Below are 19,706 nucleotides of genomic sequence, written 5' to 3'. Positions count from 1 at the left end.
ATTCTGTGTAGCTTAAAATTCTCCATGAGTTCAGTCTACTACATGGATGTCCAGAAGTATAAAATCTGTATTTTTAACCACGACAGGACAAGAGAGGCGGGCTGTAAAAATCAGCATTCCATTTACGATCGCTTCCCGCCATTTCCGTGGATCCCAGCCCGAGTCGGGCACTAAAGAATAAGGCATTCAGCTGTGAGTCCAGAAGTTCATGCCCTGTCGATTTTTAAGGTCACAGAAGCAATCAAATACGAGGAAAATATGATAGTCATCAGGAAGATGTGATTTTAAAGATTGGAGGATTGCCCAAAGATGACACACAGGACTGCAACTTGAAACCAATATGGCTTTGACCAAAATGTCATCAAAGCCATCTTGGGAACGTTTCTGTCAGAAATGTGCAAGTATTGACTTGTATGCTTGGCTCTGAAGATTATTTTAAAATGTCCAAACAAAAAAACAAAAACAAAAACAAAAAAACCCAAAAAAAGTCAATATGTATTCAGTTGGATACTTTCAGTAGTTAAAACATTCAGAATTGGAAAAAATGCCGTGAGAAGTTCCTTTCCTGCCTTTCTCATAACTACTGCCAGTAATTTAGGCAGTAGTGTATACATAAGTAACATACATAAAACATTTATTTGTATGTTAGGGAAGCAGTATAACTCCTGATAAGACTAAAATAGTTGGATAATGAAAAAAAATCACCCGTAATTCATACTTTAAAACACAACTCACCTTAGCATAATGAGTATGCTAGGAGTTCACTTAATTCTTAGCTCTTTCCCCCCATTCAAAAGTCTGTTTTGCATAGCTGAGCCCAATATTTATATAGCTATCTACACTGTGTTTTTCCAGCTGATGTAGATCTTAGGTAAATTCTTAAATTATTATTATTTTGAGTAAATACATATGGTTCATTGTAATTTTCCTCTCCTTTTGATCTTGTAGCTTTTCATTTCATTCTTTGCTATGATACTAATACTGGGGTGAATATCTTCATAAAACTATCACTTTCCACGAGTACTTTGTCTTCATTAGACCACATAACCAGCAAGGAATTCCTAAGGCAAACAGTCTGGGTATTTTTATTTTTATTTCAGACAGGGTATCACTCTGCTACCCAGGCTGGAGTGCAGTGGCGGGATCTCGGCTCGCTGCAGCCTCTGCCTTCCAGGATCAAATAATCCTTCCACCTCAGCTTCCCAAGTAGCTGGGGCTACAGATGTGTCACCTTTTTGTAGAGACAGGGTTTCGCCACGCTGCCCAGGCTGGTCTTGAACTCCTGGACTCAAGCAATCCGCCCACCTCGGCCTCCCAAATTGCTGGGATGATAGGCAGGAGCCTGGCTTGCATTTTTCATAATTCTTGATTATATTGATGGGCTAAACAGCCATCAATGCAGAAGCATGCCATGTAGAAATGACTGATGCAAAGGTATAATAATTTCCAACCTATTGACTTAAATAATTAACACCTCCCTCCAATTAATGTGGCTTACATGTGTTTGATTACTCCTAAAGTTGGTTCTGACTGCTTTCTAAATCTACAATTGTGATTGTATCAATTGAGAAAAGTGAAAAGCTAGGTATTTTCAAAAATGCCATATAAATCTCTCTACCAAAGGGTTCATCAGATTCTTCACTTTTCCTGTTTTTGAAATAAAGTTAATGCAAACATGAGCCTTTCCTCTTATTAGCACTACTAGGAGATCAAAGGCTATTTGGTCTCACGGGCAAAGCATTATGAACTAAAAACTCAAGGAATTTAGAGTTTGGAGGATTTTAGGAAACCCTCATCTGTCCTATCTTGGAAATTAAGACACTGAGGAGCATAGTGATCCAGAAACTTGTCCAGATGGTGCTGGAAGTGAAGAAAGTCCTGCAGTTACTCTAAAGAAACATGCTTTTTAATTGTATTTATTTTATTTATTTATTTATTTATGTTGGGACAGGATCTCACTCTGTCACCCAGACTGAAGTGGAACCTCACAGTTCACTGCAGCCTCAACATCCCTGGCTCAAGCGATCCTCCCACCTCAGCCTCCCAAGTAACTGGGACCACAAGCAAGTGCCACCAGGCCCAGCTGGTTTTTATTTTTATTTTTGTACAAAAGGGGTCTTGCTACGTTGACCAGGCTGGTCTCAAACTCCTGAGCTCAAGCCATCCTCTCCCCTCAGCCTCCCAAAGTGCTGGGATAACAGCCATGAGCCACAATATCCAGCTGGTAACTTTAAAAATAATAATTCCAGAGGTCAAGGTGGGTGGACCACTTGAGGTCAGGAAGTTCAAGACTGGCCTGGCCAACATGGTGAAAGTCCATCTCTACTAAAAATACAAAAATTAGCCAGGCACAGTGGTGGGCACCTGTAATCCCAGCAGCTCGGGAGGCTGAGGCAGGAGAATCGTTTTGAATCCAGGAGGTGGATGTTGTGGTGAGCCAAGATTGTGCCACTGCACTCCTGCCTAGGAGACAGAGTGAGAGTCCCTGAAAATAAAAAAAAAAATTCCATGAAGGTTTTGAGAACTTCAGTTTCAGTCAGTGTGGTGCCATTCTGAAGACCACTGACGATACAGAACAAATTACAAAGCTGTCTTGATGACTGAGATGGCTATTAGGGATATTCATTTGCACGTGGCCTGGTAACCCAGGGCTGGATCTGCTCTGCAGATTTTCCTGCTTCTTCCTTTTAGGCCACAGCCAAGAATTTGTGATCCTGTTTCCAGAACCAACTGCCTCAAATTCCTGTGGACTCCCCTTTGAAGTCTCCCATCGGATACTGCAGGGAGCCTCCTTCACAAAGCGACAGCACGGAATCCACCGAGTGAGCCTCCGGGGAAAGCCTCAGTCACTCCTGCAGGGCTCGGGGTGTGGCTGCCTATGCTGACCATTACTTAGGCAGCATAACCATCTGCCTAAGTGATTACTCCTGATCTTGAACTCCTGGACTCAAGCAATCCGCCCACCTCGGTCTCCCAAATTGCACATCTGGTTGGGTACGGTTGCCTATGCTGACTACCTGTCCAAGTGCACGTCTGGTTGGGTACGGTTGCCTATGCTGACTACCTGTCCAAGTGCACGTCTGGTTGGGTATGGTTGCCTATGCTGACTACCTGTCCAAGTGCACGTCTGGTTGAGGTAACATGATGCACATGTGCTTTTGCGGTTTCCTCTTTCTCTGCTTTGCCAATATCAGCTTTTTCCAGGGTAACACCAGGGCCCCAGGGAGGGTTTGGAGCTCCCACAGGGATAAGCAGAGGACCTCAGGCTGACTGACCCAGCAAGGAGGTCCTTCCTAAAAGTCATATTTGCAGGAGAGAGAGGAAGGGAGAGGGGAAAGCAAACTGTGGACACCTCCTAGTGCTGCATGCTGACCTGACCAGGAAGGAGGTCCTTTGCTGAAAGTTGTATTTGTAGGAGAGGAAGAAAGGGAGGGAGAGAGAGAGAAAGAAACAAAGAGAGGGACAGAGGGAGAGGGGAGAAAGGGAGAGAGGAAAGGAGATAGTGAGGAAGAGAGTGGGGAGACAGAGAGAAGGAGAGAGAGGAAAGGGGGGGAAGGGAGGGGGGGACAGTATGAGGGAGAGAGAGAGAGGGAGGGGGGAGAGACAGTAGAGGGAGGCGAGAGAGAGAGACAGAGAGAGTGAGAGACAGAGCAAAAGAGAGAGAGGGAGTGGGCGAGAGGGAGAGGGAGGAGGATGTAGAGAGGGAGAGAGAAGAGAGGATGAGAGAGGGAGAGAGAAGAGTGGGAGGGGAAGAGCAAGAAGAGATGGAGGGAGACAGTCAGGGAGAGAGACACTATTCCTCTGGGTAGAATCTACTTCTAAACAAATGCACCAGACATGTTTCAATATTTCCAGAAGATTTAAAGAATTAATATAAATTAGAGAAGTGACTTCTTAAAAAACATGTGGCTAAAAGCCCTGATGGTTACAAAATCTATACACCCGCATCCCTTATCCACATACTGTCTCTTCCATATCACTCTTACTAAGTTGTAGCTAGAAGTTAATAAAATTTCAAATAGTCAAATACAGTCAGAATGGCAAAAGAAACAAAAGTGTCGAGACTTCTAAAGTAGTTATTTTGTTCCAATCATTGTAACCAACACCTAATTGTCACACATTTAAATTAGGAGAAAAATATTGCTGACCAAGCATGGTGGCTCACATCTGTCATCCCAGCACTTTGAGAGGCCAAGGCAGGAGGATTGCTTGAGCCCACGAGTTTGAGACCAGCCCAGGCAAACACAGCAAGACCACTTCTCTATAAAAAGTTTAAAAAATCAGCCAGTGGTCCCAGGTATTCAGGAGACTGAGATGGGGGAAGTCTTAAGCCCAGGAGTTGGAGGCTGCAATGAGCTATGATCGTGCCACTGCACTCCAGCCTGGGTGACAGAGCAAATGGAACAAAAGTTGACTTAAAAGACATGAAGATGGATTCATCTGATCTTTTGGGCATTTTCTGTTACCAGAGTGACTTCTAGCAACCCGGACATGCATCTGAGATATGAACTCTGACCATTCATTTCTTGGTTCAGTGCATTAGACTGTCCGCCCTGGGGGCGCCATTATTACCTTCTGAGTAGTGGGACAGGGTCAACAGGCTGACACAGGAGGCCCCGGCCCCCGAGCCAAAGATGGTCACTCGCTTGGGGTCCCCGCCAAAGGCTCCCACATTCTCCTCGATCCACCTCAGTGCTTGAATCTGATCCAGGAGCCCATAGTTGCCTTTTGCTGCCTGGTCACCGGTACTTAAAAACCCTACAAAAGAACACAAGACATTTTTGGTGGTCAAATATAAAAAGTGCATACACATCTCTGCTATTTGAAAAGATATCTCATAGTTTGTCTTCTTCATTCTCTCTCTCCTCAATCCTCACCCCCATAAATTAGAGGAAGAAGAGGAGAAAAAATGTTGTGGCAGAAATAATTTTATAAATAGTGGTTACTGTTTAGGTTGATGTTATGATACCATGGCATCTTTGGGTATACATGTGGCTAATATAGAAGGCAAAATGAATCTAAAATATTAATAACATGAAGCGATCCCAGAAGACGTCGTAAATTTTACTAGGTTCAAGGCATCATTTCTGTGCACATTTTCATTTTCTTTTTTGAAAAATGCAACAGACTCCTACAAGAAAGTTTTCAGGGAAAACAGTACGTGTGTGTGGGGTGGGGGGGGGGGCAGTGGGTGTAAGTGAACATGTGTGTCTGTCTAAGAATATGTCCTTGTATATAAAGGCAGTGTGCGCCTGTTTTTCTCACTGAATTAGTTATTAACATTTTGTTTTAACTCCTTTTAACGCTTAAGAAACAAAGTAAGTTACAGACTCCACTAGATCCCACTCACAAATAGTATGCCCCTCTATTTTCCTACATAGCAAAAATATGAGTTACATACAAAAAAAATGTAATTATTGAACCTCACCCAAAAGCTAATGAATATTCACATCTCCCCAACTGTTCCCAAAATATCAGTAGCTGGCCCTCCTTATTTTAAAAGGAAGGATTCTGTGAGTTGAGGATCTAGATTTTACTCAAGGCATACAATTCTTAATTTCTCCTTAGTAGTTGAAAAATGGCAATTTTGGTATTAATGATAGCAAAGTTACGAGTTAATCTGTTTTATTGTTTGTTCCTTTCGCATTGAAAAAACAGCTTGACTTGGAAAAACTGTTTTCCTCTGATGTTTTGGAGTCATGTTTCGGAAGACATACACTCTCCTACTCAGATTCAAAACTAGGAATATTTTCTAAAGCATCCTGCAAGTTTAATTCATTGCATAAACTTTAACCCAACTTTATGTGCAAATCTGTACTAGATATGCCTTCCAAAAAGACAAAGAATTTTAAAAAGTTTTTTTTTTAACCATTTCGCGTCCTTATTTGAGCCTTCCCCAAATACCCAACTATGACATCTGCCCCCTCTATACAATTTCTTTTTTCCAAGAGCTATGCCATTCACTCATTTCAAGGGATGCTTAGTACACAATTATGGCCACCTGCAGTCATGTTTGCATGAAGACAGGCTGCTTTAAGACCTAAAATAACATCAAATCAATTCCTCCAAAGCACATCCCTAACCAAAGTTGATGGCATTCCAAGGAGTGACTGAGTGCTGGTTTCTACTTTTAAAACAAAAAGTAGAGGATGAGGCTGCATACCAATTGAGTCAACCACCTTTTCTTCCATGAGCTTTCCTGAGCACCGGTGGAAAAATGCTCTGAGCTGGAAAGGAGGAAATGGCCTGGCTCCAAAGAAAGTCACAGGACGATTTTCGTTCAAGAATGACAATAAAAATTCCAAGCCTGAATCAGGAGTCACTATCTCCTGCAGCTTCAAAGAGAGGCAGCGTTGCAACTGCGAGGTTGGATACTTAAGACACATCCTACCAATGCGATCTTCTTTAAAGTTCAGAGGGATGTGACGTGAGATTAGCTACGATTAATGGGTACGTTCAGACATTACCCAAGTCTCCTCCCTATTTAATTAGCAATTACTAATTAGTGCTTCATGCCAAAAATGTTCTGTGACACCTATCTCCATCCCTACATCTTTGACACGGTCGTCCATAAAAAGCATCAGGCTTTGCTTGGGAGAAAAGATCCTTTCATGCAGGGTACATACGACAATGACGAATCATGTCAGTTTGGGTGCCCCATAATACTATAGGGCAATGCTTTCTTCCTCTATCAAAGAAAGAGGTGATTAATTCCTAAGGCACAAGCAATTTTCTAACAGAACAATTCTGTCTTCAGCACGTCTTTTCTTCACTCACTGTTCTCTCTTTCTCAATTCTGCAGAATGACCTGTTGGCTTATTTTGTTTCTGTGGAGGAGCATGAAGATTTTCTACACACAGTAAATCACTGGCCTTTCTTCCACCACCACCTCTTCCTCCCTAGCAAAACGAGAGTGTTTTAACCTTTCCCAAAGCAGGCTAAGGAATATTCCCTGCCTTCAAAAATCTTAGTTCTTCTAACAGCATCCTATTGGAGGGTTTGATCTTTGACGTTCTGAAATTCTTCCAAATATCCTATAGGCTGGCTGAGGGAAATGACAATCCATGGATCTCTTCAGTTTAACAAATGAATGTGCTGTTTTGAAGCTGGTGTTTCCACAGTTTCTGCCATGGAATTTTCATTTATTACAACATCCAGAGATTATTATTATTTTTCTTTTTAAACTATCAACAAGGGGGAGTGCCTGTTTCAGGTACACAATGAATGCAACAATTTTATGCTCTTTACAAGAGGTCCTTTCATCTTGAAACCACCTTTGCAAAACGTGTAACAGTCAGACAATTATGACAGTGAAAGAGATTGGACCTAACCAACTCCATCTTGCCTTTAACTTCCATACTGCTCTGGGCATGGGCCAAGCTAACTTTGGGAGAAACTGAACTTGTAGTTTAAATGATAATAGCCCCTCTTAAAATTAAACCGCCTTTGTAAAACTAATAAAAGGCCACCAGGTTAAAATATGAGAGGGGCCTGAATTCTGCTAAGATGTAGGCTTAGTTGAATGATTACCAGTCATTATTCCAGAGGTCACAAGATTTGCAACTTCCCCAATCACTAGAAGCTAAAATTTGCCTTTTTAAAACTTTTATTTTACGTTCAGGGGTATACCTGTAGGTTTATTATGTAGGTAAATTGCATGTCACAGAGGTTTGAGGTACAGGTTATTTCATTACCCAGGTAATAAGCATAGTACAGATTGGCCTTTTAAGATGTCTTTTCAGGCTTTTGCATTTCTGACAACTGATTGGTCCTACTGGGACCAGCGACTCCTCTGTGTCTCCACATAGAGGCCAACTGGGTGCACTAGGACTGTTTTCCACACCCCTATCGTTGCAATCCTAAACCAATCAGCAGCACTCATTCCCTAGCCCCTGTCTGCCAAATTATTCAGGAAAAACCCGAGCACCATGTGAATTAATCCATGTTAATGGCTACATTGATGCCAAGTTTCATCCAGGGCCCTGGAAGGAACAACAATAACAAAAATACACACACAAGAGGTATCAATAGATATGTTCAGTGATCTGGTTTGGCTGTGTCCCCACCAAAATCTCATCTTGAACTGTAGCTCCCATAATCCTCATGTGTCATGGGAAGGACTCAGTAGGAGGTAACTGAATCATGGGGCTGGGTTTTTCTCATGCTGTTCTCATGATAGTGAATAACTGTCATGAGATCTGATGGTTTTAAAAATGGCAGTTCCCCTGAACACATTCTCTTGCCTGCCACCATGTAAGATGTGACCTTGCATCTACTTTGTCTTCCACCATGATTGTGAGGCCTCCCCAGCCATGTGGAACTAGGAGTCTGTTAAACTTCTTTCTTTATACATGACCCAGTCTCAGGTATGTCTTTTTTAGCAGCATGAGAACAGACTAGTACATTCAGTTAGTATGGTTATTTAAAAACAGGTTTCATGGAAAAGAGGACTAAAACCAGGAATCACAGTTTTTCCTGCTGCATGTTGACTGAAGTGAATATCATATAAACGTGAGTATTTCTATTCAGGCTTAATATTGTTGTTACAACAGAAAAGTTTCCAATTTTTATTATAGATAATAATGTAGATGTTTCCTCTCATTTTGAATTATATCACAGGGCTTAGGAGAATAACTGCAGGTCTTTTGTTTCTCCATGCACTGCAAGTCAATGGTAAGGAACCCAATGGGGTCAGATATTGTTTTTCTTTCAATTAACAAAAGACATTGTTATATGACGTTAAAGCCACAATCCATTTTCTTTTAGGAGATTGTTCCTTGCATAAACACAGTAAGCATTTATTTGGAGACAAGTAACCAGAAGATAATTAAGTGAATAAAGAAGTTAAATATCTTTCACCATTTCAGTGTGTGTAATTCACCTGGTATGTGTATATACATGCATATATAACCATATATATGTATGTGTGTTTATAAATGTATATGTACACAGACATACACCTGTGTACCTTTAAACTAAAGAAGTGATATCAAACAAGAAATGTTTAAATAAAAATAATTCAATGAGAAGAAACAGAATTTGTGTTAGGTCATGCAAATGAGGTCAAAAAGAAATCGGGTGAGAATGAAAGCAGAAGCATAAAAAACAAAAATCAGTCAAATAGATGCAAAACTAATCTTTAACGGTTATAGGAAATCATTCAGGAGTTCATTTATTACAAGGTGAACCTTTAATTTTCTGATTGAAAACATGTAGGATTTAACACAGAAGCACACATTGCACAGGATGGGCTGGAAGGGAGGGAAGCTGATGTACTGCATTCAAATTCTGTTGTCTGATAGGTGCGGCTGCTTGAAATTCAGTGCCTTTTATTTTTAGTTTTTACTTAAAAATGGAATGAGTTGTATACAATCTCCAATTGTATCATGTTATCACATCAGTATTGCACAGAACCAAAGTCTATTTCCAATGTCAATAGAGAAAATCTAAAACAATTATAACAGACACATGATTTTTATATCACAGGTTTCCAAACTCTGGGGCCCATGAACTACTATTGAGATTCCTTGTACTATTTTCATAAAATAGATAATATCCCCACACATTTATCTGGAATGAAGCTGCATAGGTATTTTTTAAGTGCTTTAGTTTAAATTACATGAAATAAAACAAAAACTGAAATTGATCATATTTTAGGAACAAAATATAAAATAATAAATACAGCTTGTTTATTAAACAATAAAACATCAAAATTTGAAGATAATTGATAAATGAGTTTCATGGAAATGAAAATTTGGGAATGGCCAGCCTGGAAACAAATCTCTTTGAGTCAACTTTGAGTCTTTTTTTTGTTTTTGAGACAGACTTTTGCTCTGTCGCCTAAGCTGGAGTGCAGCAGCATGATCTTGGCTCACTGCACCCTCCACTTCCTAGGTTCAAGCAGTTCTCCTGCCTCAGCCTCCTGAGTAGCTGGGATTACAGGCACACGCCACCACACCTAGCTAATTTTTGTATTTTTAGTAGAGATGGGGTTTCACCATGTTGGCCAGGCTGGTCTCGAACTCCTGAGCTCAATTGATCTGCCTGCCTCAGCCTCCGAAAAGTGCCGGGATTACAGGTGTGAACCACCGTGCCCAGCAACTTTGAGTATTTTCAACTGAACACTTTCTCCTTGGATATTTCTCCAGATTTGCTGCTGACTCACATTCAGTTGGCTGTCACATCCTTTTGTTTTTATTTTTCAAAGAGCTTGTACATCTTGTCCCTCCCTGGGTCTGCAACCTAGTGCCTGAGATGAGAAGTACAGTTCCCCAGGACCTAACCACTTGGGTGGTACGTCCTTTTAGTTTCCTCTGAATTTCCACACCATCAACATCATCATGATGGTCTCCAGTGTAAGAGAATGGGTAAAACTCAGGAGAATGAAAATTGGAAACTTCTGACCCAGGAGTCCTAATTCTTTGAATGCTTTCTATGAAAATCTTTATTCTGATGCATAAAAATAGCCACCCAAGGCTCCACAATTCACACGGATTGTAATTTTAAAAACAAACAATAGCAGCAAGATCAATGTTCACAAGTCAGAGACTTGAACGGATTGTCTTGGCTGGATCCATATTATGAGATACTATTTGCCTGCATAAAGTGCTAAGGAGTATTTACATGCATGGACACAGAAACACATCTAAGGTGTCTCAAGAAAAAATACTGGGCTACTGAATACTATGTATCATTTATCTTATTTTATATTTTTATGTATTTTTTTTTGAGACGGAGTTTTGCTCTGCTTCCCAGACTGGAGTGCAGTGCTGCAATCTCAGCTCACTACAACCTCTGTCTCCTGGATTCAAGCGACTCTCCTGCCTCAGCCCATCAAATAGCTGGGATTACAGGCATGTGCCACCACCTGTGGCTAATTTGTGTATTTTTTGTAGAGATGGGGTTTTGCAATGTTGTCCAGGCTGGTCTCGAACACCTGACTTCAAGTGATCCACCCGCCTCAGCCTCCCAAAGTCCTGGGATTAAGGCGTGAACCACTGCGTCCAGCCCATTTATTTTATTAAAAAACAAAATCTGGAAGGAATTCAAACAGTGGAGAGTGATTATCTCGAAGCATGTGGCTATAGGGAATGTTCACGTTTTATTGCTAATATCTGTTTATATTTTGTTCATAATTTAAATCTCCTTTTTAGCAACAACAATCACCCACACAATAAAGTGAGTGTGTTGGACAAACAAATTCATTACTGGAAATCCAAGCATCATTCTGTGTGGGCCCATGTGGCCTTCTCAAGGGATGCCCTAATTATGTTCCTGAGCCTGCAAATTCACCACAACACTTGCTATTTCCAGAATATGCCTTGCATTTTGATATGCTTGCCTTTTTATATGAAGTCCCCAAGATCTAGGGTGCCCTCTGTAGGGCTGCCGGCAACCATAAATTGCCTTGAACACCTTGCCTGAGCACACCTTCCTGTGGACTATGGCCGCACACAAAGCTGCACCGCTAGCTGATGGACCCAGCACCATTTGAAAGGTCAGTGTGACCTGAAGGTCAATCTCTGCATCTTCTGCAGGGGTCGCCTGCATACTCAGGTAGAACCTGGCCATATCTCTCTACCAATGTGGGGCCCCTTTCCAAAAGTGTCCTGTATGATTATCCTTATTCTCTCGACACAGTAAATGGCTTTCAATGAATTTCTGTTACAGAACGTATCACTTTACACGAAGGGCATTTGCTTGGTGACTGCTTTTGGAGTTACTGCTTGCAATGGATTCAGTCGGACATCCTTGTGGTGGAATCTATTGTAAAGCTTCAAGCACATGACTTAAGATTTCAAAGTCCCACTTTCTTTATACGTGAAATGGGGAGGAGAATTGTAGCCCTCCCATAGCAAGCTGAGGAACTCAACCGGACAATGTACGAGAAACAGCATTGTGCCTGGTGTGGAATGTGTTCAGAAATGGTTACCTACTAGCCTGTTTTCATGAATATCAGAAGCCATGCAGTTTAGTTTTGCTTCACGTACACATACTAGGAACAAAGAAATGTCCTTCAAATATATGAAAGGAGTCCAAAGGGAAAATGTTGACTGCTGGTCAAATTAGACTCTGACTCTAAAATTGTACAGATGGTAAAGAGAGATGGTGTGTTCTCTGATGGTATTTCAAAGAATGAATTAGATATCATTTATTTGTGAATAATTTTGCATCAAGGGGGTATTATTTATTTAATCTGCTTACTAAGTATTTAAAGTGAGAAGAGAAAGACAAGGCAAAAAGCACATCATAGCTTTTACTTATGCTATGAAATCTATGGAAAATGCTCATTCAACAATGTATGAAGTAGCCATGATGACCCAAGCAAAATCTGGGGGAAATAATGCAGTAGTTCAGTGCATTTCCATAGATATCTTGAAAAATTACAGAAAAGGTTTTTTTTTTCATTTAAGTTTTCATTTGTTTTTAATGAGAGTATTTTAAAACTCATTTGAATGTAAAGTGATATTTTTCACCATCAAAGTATGGACACAAAACACATATTAAGACACATCTTTTGTACTTCAGTGCTATTCAGGGCACTGTAAAATGCATATAAGTAAAAAGACAACTTATACAACACTGTATTACATGAATTAGAATTCCTATTAGATGAATGAAATATTAAAGTAATGCACATATATTAGATGAATTAGAACTTAGATGTAATCACATGCACAGTAGCAAAGTAAATATGACCGCATATAAAATAGCTAAAATCCCAGTGGAATGCTTAGTTTCAAGAATAGAAAGGTTATTGAAGAAGACAGTATTTTCTAGAATTGAGGAAGGGCAAATTATGCATGTATTGTACCTTAAGCTACACACTAAAATTGTCCTGCTGGCTTGCTGCTTTAACCAAACTCTCTGCCTCTTTAAGTTCTTAATTATTTATACTATTTTTATATGTTCTAACATTAAGATTTTTCTTAATGTTAGATTCTGCTTTTCTTTTTGAAGATAGCTACATCCTAACTCTCATCTTCCTGTTATCCTCAACCACAATGCATACCTGGGATGCCTTTTCTAAGCCCAAAGTCAGCAACTTTTCTAACAAAACCTGAAATGGTGGCTTGATTTTGAGACTGCATCAGAGAAATCAGTGCAATTTGATTTTCACTAAGTGCCATTCTGTTTTCACTAAGCAGGAGGGCTGTTTGATTTGAGAGCAGTTACAGAGTCCCATTATATCTCTTACTATACTGAAGTTTATTGTTAGAATTGCCAACAATTTGTCATTTTTGATAACTGTTCCAGTGGTGCTTGGAAGTCTTTACTTATGGAGAGATTTAAATAGCTGGGGCCAAGATTTTTCTCTGAGAATTACTGTACAAAAAAAACCACCATTAAATGGATCACATACCAGAACAGCTACAGTCAAACTCATCTCTAAAACCTAGATTTTAAGCAACCATCACAGTAACAATTCTCCTCTTCAGAAATTTTGTCTCACAAACCTTTATAGGCTCCAACAAAGCAATCCTCATGGGCTATATATATATATACACACACACACACACATACATATATATATACACATATATATATATATTTATGTAGCATAGCATCTTAATCTCTGTCTGACATCTGTTTCACCTTCAGATCTTCTATTGTTCCAAGCTTCCAGTTTCTGTCTTATAAGGATATTTTTATTACATTGAGCTCACTTAGATACTTGAAGATACTCTCCTCACCTCAAAATCTTTATCACATCAGTCAAGTCCGTCTTATTGCATAAGGTAGGATGTGAACATATGTAGGGGGCTGTTATTCTGTCCTCTACAGCAGGGGTCCCCAAGCCCCAGGCCATGGCACCAGTTTTGGTTAGGGACTGGGCCAGCAGGAGGTGAGTGGTAGGCAAGCGAGGGAAGTTTCACCTGTATTTACAGCCACTCCCCATCACTCACATTTCCACCTGAGCTCCACCTCCTGTCACTTCAGCGGTGGCATTAGATTCTCATAGGAGCGTGAACCCTACTGTGAACTGCACATGTGAGGGATCTAGGTTGCCTTCTCCTTATGAGAATCTGATGCCTGATGATCTGAGGTGGAGCAGTTTCATACTGAAATCATTCCCCTACTTGGAAAAAATTATCTTGCGTGAAATCAGTCCCTGGTGCCAAAAATGTTGAGGATTGCTGCTCTGCAGGCTGCCTGACTTATAGCTGAGTTGGGAGATATCTGTATATATTCTAGACACAAGTCAATCCTCTGCTATATTGGTTGTAACTGTTTTCTCTCAATCTGAAGCTTGCTCTCTGAGCTCTTCGTGGTGTCTTGAAGGCCCCCTCAATACATTTTCTTGCGGTTCTTACATTTTGTGTTCTAGGTAAGAAACTTCTGCATAACCCCAGCTGGCAAATATTTGCTCCTATTGTTTTCTTCTAAACAAAGCCGGTCTGAAGAGGTAGAAATGGAAGGAAATGATGCCAAGGAAGCGGCTACAAGATGATGAAAGGGAAACATTCCTGAAAAGAATTACAAGTTGCAAAGTTTCAAATGGGAACATGTCTAAAGGGTGAGGAGAACAGAAGGAGTCCCGGTATAGCCGACTCATAATTAGCAAGGAAATGTGAAAGAATGGTATTCCAGGAGTAGGCAAAGTGAGTTCACACATGGAAGGGAGAATAAAATGTTGGAATTTATTGTAAAGCAATGACAAGGCATAAGAGTTGGAACATGGCAGTGATGGGATAGGATTTATGGTTTTGTAAAGCTCACAGGAGCCACTGGTGGATGGGACTGCAGGAGGCTGCGTCTGGAAGAAGTCCACTGCAGTCGTCCAGGTGAAAGTCAGTCCTGGCTTAGTCAAGTTAGTGGCAGTCAGGGTGGAAGACATTCAGCATCTTCTGGACACATGTTGTCCGGGTGCTGCAGGCTTCGGTGGTAATACAAGATGTGAATATGTGGTAGGAGTGGGGATTTGATGTTTGCTCTGGTTTGGGTTCATATTGGATACGTGTTTGTGAAGAGTGCAGCATCATCCAAAGTGTGTCGGTTGTAACCAAGTTATTGAACCTGGGTAGGTGCCCTTGGGATGGGGATGTATCTTCTGGGATTTTCACCCTGAGTTACACACACATTCAAGAGTCCTAGGACTGTGGCCAAATGATTGAATCAACCTGTTTCTCTTCTCTCTGCACACTGGGCTTTGAGGTTACTGAAGCTCCCTCTCTCTATGACATTGAACAAAACGATGAATATGAAAGACCTTCATGCATTATAAAGCTTCATGGAAATGTGAGATGCTATTATTATCTTGTGCAGGAAGATACTTATTAATGGCTGGGTGGTAGTGATGATTAAGAAAAATGCTAATAGCATGTTGTGTTTACAGTGCCTTTAGTCCAAAACACAACATCTTCATTGTTGAAGTATGGTGATTCATGTGCTTTTGTATACAAAAAAAGGCATGTCAAACAAGATCACATATGGTAAGTATATATATATATATATATGACATGTATATGTCTAAAATGATTCCAAAGAATAGCATAGGCTTATTTCATTATCATTGCAACAGTCTCAAGGTTGCCACATTTGACAAAGTCAGAAAGAGTTAAAAATAGATATTCAAATGAAAACATACTCACTTTTTTCCCCTGATGTTTCAATCTGTTAATGACCCTAAGCTGCTTCTCACTGTATGACTCAGTGGCATTGAAAATGAACCAGAAAGAGAGAGAGAGAGGAGAGACAGAGACAGAGACAAAGACAGACAGACAGAGAGAGAGAGAGAGAGAGAGAGAGAGAGAGAGAGAAACAGAGAGGGAGACACAGAGAGACAGAGAGAGACAGCCAAGTACTTCCAAGCACAGGGGCATTCCTTTATTTCCGTAACACGTATTTATTAAGAGCTGTTCTGCATCCTGGAAGGTGTTTGCGGGGTGAGGGCAATCTCTCCCAGCCCCTAAGGTACCAACAGCCTGGGAGGGCTGAGCTGTCTCAGGATATATCCACACAACCTTGAGTTGTCTGTAAAAATTTAAACTGCATAGCCTCCACCGCTGACTTCCAAATCAGCATCTCTGTTGGTATGATTCAGCAGTAGGCATGAACACTGAAAAGTTATTTGTATGCATATTCAGGATTTGGAGAGTACTGCTTTGGGCAGATGCATTGGACAGCGGTAGCTACTCGGTTTTAGGCTTTTAAGAATAAACTTAGCACGGCCCAGGTAGTATTTTCTAGATTCAAGGGTGAAGGCTGCCGTGACACATAATGGGAAGGGTCTGTCTTTAGTGAGGCGGTCTCAGGCTTTGCTGTCTTACTGTTAATATCACAGGCGAAGCTGACAGCGACTGCAGAAGGAAAGAACAAGGAACCATCATTTCCATCTTCTCCTTTTATCTCCAACATCATAACTGCTCTTCACCAAGAATCAGAGGGAAAAGGGAGAAGGTTTCTCTTGCTGGAAATGCAAATCCCAGAACCAATTTTTTTTTTCTCTCTCTCTCTCCTTTTGCTTTATCTGCCAGAAATTGTGAGGTCAAATTTATGCTCAACTCCAGGACCTGAATGTCTTTGTTCCTTTTGCTTCATGTGTCAGATTTGGCCTCTTTTATTTCTTTGTGGGGAGGCGGGGGGAACAGGAGAAATAAGTTCTAGTGTTCCATAGCACTGTAGGGTGACTATAGTTAAAAATAATATAATATATAGTTTCAAATAGCTAGAAGGAGGAAATTGAATGTTTCCAACACAAAGAAATGATAAATGTTTTAGATAATGGATATGCTAATTAACTTGGATCTGATCACTGTATATTACATGTATTGGAACATCAGTATGTACCCCATAAATATGTACAATTATTACTTGTCAATTAAAGCTAAATAAATAAAATGTGGGGAGTACTTTATGCTGTGCTGCCTCAAATTGTCTTTAAGCAAAACTAATATTAAAACCTATATGAAGGCTGGGCACAGTGGCTCACGCCTGTAATCCCAGCACTTTGGGAGGCTGAGGCAGGCGGATCACCTGCGGTCAGGAGTTCAAGATCATTCTGGCCAACGTAGTGAAACCTCGTCTCTACTGAAAATACAAAAATCAGCCGAGCATGGTGGCGCGGTCCTGTAGTCCCAGCTACTTGAGAAGCTGAGGCAGGAGAATAGCTTGAACCTGGGAGGAGGAGGTTGCAGTGAGCCAAGATCATGCCACTGCACGCCAGCCTGGGCGACAGAGGGAGGCACCATCTCAAACAAACAAACAACAACAACAACAACAATAAAAAAAGAATGAAAACCATATGAAGATATCTATGAATATCTATATCTATTTATCTGTGTGTCGGATAAGTTTGCCATTTTAATCATTTTAAAATGTACAATTCAGTGGGATTCATTACATTCACAACGTTGTATAATTATCACCACTACCTATTTCCAAACCCATTCACCACTACAAACAATAACTCTAACTATTAAGCCATATGTCCCCTTTGGGGAAATATTTTCTATTTTTTGAGACAGGATCTCACTTTGTCACCCAGGCTAAAGTGGCGCCATCTCGGCTCACTGCACCCTTGAGATGCATTGGGCATCTCTAGCTCAAGCAATCCTGTGCTCAAACAATCCTCCTGACCCAGCATCCCCAAGTAGCTGGGAATACACACTTGCACCACTGCACCCAGCTAATTTTTGTATTTTTTATAGAGACAGGGTTTCACCATGTTGCCAAGGCTGGTCTCAAACTGCTAAGCTCAAGCGATCTGCCTGCCTTGCCCTCCCAAAGTGCTAGAATGACAGGTGTAAGCCAATATATTAGTCCATTTTCACACTGCTGATATAAAGACATGCCTGAGACTGGGCAATTTACAAAAGAAACAGGTTTAATGGACTTACCGTTCCACATGCTTGGGGAGGTCTCGCAATCACGGTGGAAGGTAAAAGGCATGTCTCACATGGCAGCAGATAACAGAAGAGAGCTTGTGCAGGGAAACTCCCCTTTTTAAAACCATCAGATCTCATGAGACTTATTCACTACCATGAGTACAGCACAGGAAAGACCTGCCCCCATGACTCACTTGCCTCTCGCTGGGTCCCTCTCATAAGAATTCAATGTGAGATTTGGGTGGGGACACAGCCAAACCACATCAGCCACCATGCCAGCCTTCTGGGGAAATACTTGGAATGGTGTTCATATGTTGAGTTACACATACCCTGAGATAAATCTGCTTGATTATGTGTGATGTCTGAATTTAATGACCAATGTGATCCCACCAGCCATTTCTACAACTGATCTTGTTGCCCAGGACACCTAAATATACATTTCTCCAAGAGTAAACATTCAAAATAGCCCTCAACTTCTTAAGACTCTTAAAATCATGTTGTTGGTTTGTAATCTACATTTACATAAGTAAATCAAGTATGGATTGTGTTTCCTTTAATTAGCAGTGGGGGGATATCAGCAAATGATGGAAAACAGAATGCATTTTATCTAATTCTACAAGATTGACTTGTAAATTTACTAAAATCTTCCACTCTGGAAAGACTTCTGGTCAGCGAAGATGTATCTGGGTCCACAACAATTTGCTGAATATGGAATCATGGCTAAATTTCAATGGGATGCCTCCAAAACCCAGGATAATGTTCAGTTTCCAAGAAAGATCTTATTAGGTTCAACACATTGTGTTTTACAAAATGAATTATATATTCTCATACTTCTAAATGCTTTCAAGGCAAACACAAAATGAAAAAAATAAAACCTCTCTAATTGACCACCACATTTAAATAGAAACTTCAAAAACACCTAATGTCTTTATGCAAAATGCCTTACAATTTTTGAAGTTCTTTTCACACATTACCTCATTTCCTTTGTGTTCCTGAAACTAAGATGGCTTTCAGTAAACAATTTTTCTAGTGTTCTGGCTTATGTCCATGGCCAAACACACACGCTATTTTAAAAGCATTGGGTCACAATGTGGAACGAACCCAAATGCCCATCAATTAACGAGTGGATAAAGAAACTGTGGTACATAAATATATGATGGAATGCTACTCAGCCATAAAAAGGAACGAATTAATGGCATTCACAGCTACCTGGATGGGATTGAAGACTATTATTTGAAGTGAAGTAATTCAGGAATGGAAAACTAAACATCTTATGTTGTCATTCATAAGTGGGAGCTGAGCTATGAGAATGCAAAGACCTAAGAATGACACAATGGACTCTGGGGACTCAAGGGGAAAGGGTGGGAAGGGGGTGGGGGATAAAATACTATAAATTGGGTTCAGTGTATACTGCTTGGATAATGGGTGCACCAAAATCTCACAAATCACCACTAAAGAACTGACTCATGTAAGCAAATACCACTTGTTCCCCTAAAACCTATGAAAATAAAAAACATTTTTAAAGTCCCAATTCATTAACAATAAGTTGTTTTGCAAGTGACAGCTGCTTATCACCCAAGTTCTTTCATTGCCTTCTTCCCCTGGCCCCAAACTGCCCACCTCACAAGCTTGGTGAAAATATATTCTTTCTTCCCTCATCATTCACACTAAACACTTAGTGATATTTTAACAAATACTGATGCCCATGTCCCAGTGGAAGAGATTCTTAATGAGCTGTTTTGGGGTTAGGGTATAGGCACATGTATTTCAAATATGTATATGTATCTGAATACTTTTAATGAAAAGCAAATGTTGTGATCCACACATTTATAGAGAAGGCAAGTGAAAACAATGACACCCTCTTTTCCATAATAAAAT

The 19,706-nt window shown here is 40.5% G+C and overlaps 1 protein-coding gene across 5 annotated transcripts in view; it reads right to left on the bottom strand.

The window, feature by feature from the left end:
- Positions 1–19,706, bottom strand: part of NLGN4X (neuroligin 4, X-linked) — a 354,547-nt gene that overhangs the window by 14,693 nt on the left and 320,148 nt on the right. For all 5 annotated transcript variants that reach the window (XM_011972100.1, XM_011972101.1, XM_011972103.1 and 2 more), the window contains one exon: positions 4,573–4,758. In XM_011972100.1, coding sequence (XP_011827490.1) covers positions 4,573–4,758 — 186 coding nt within the window. The remainder of the gene's footprint in view (positions 1–4,572; positions 4,759–19,706) is intronic.

The sequence above is a fragment of the Mandrillus leucophaeus genome, unplaced genomic scaffold (genome assembly GCF_000951045.1).
Source record: "Mandrillus leucophaeus isolate KB7577 unplaced genomic scaffold, Mleu.le_1.0 Scaffold127, whole genome shotgun sequence".
NCBI lineage: Eukaryota > Metazoa > Chordata > Mammalia > Primates > Cercopithecidae > Mandrillus > Mandrillus leucophaeus.
Note: the sequence above shows the minus strand (reverse complement) of the source record. Positions and strands in the feature narration are given on the sequence as shown.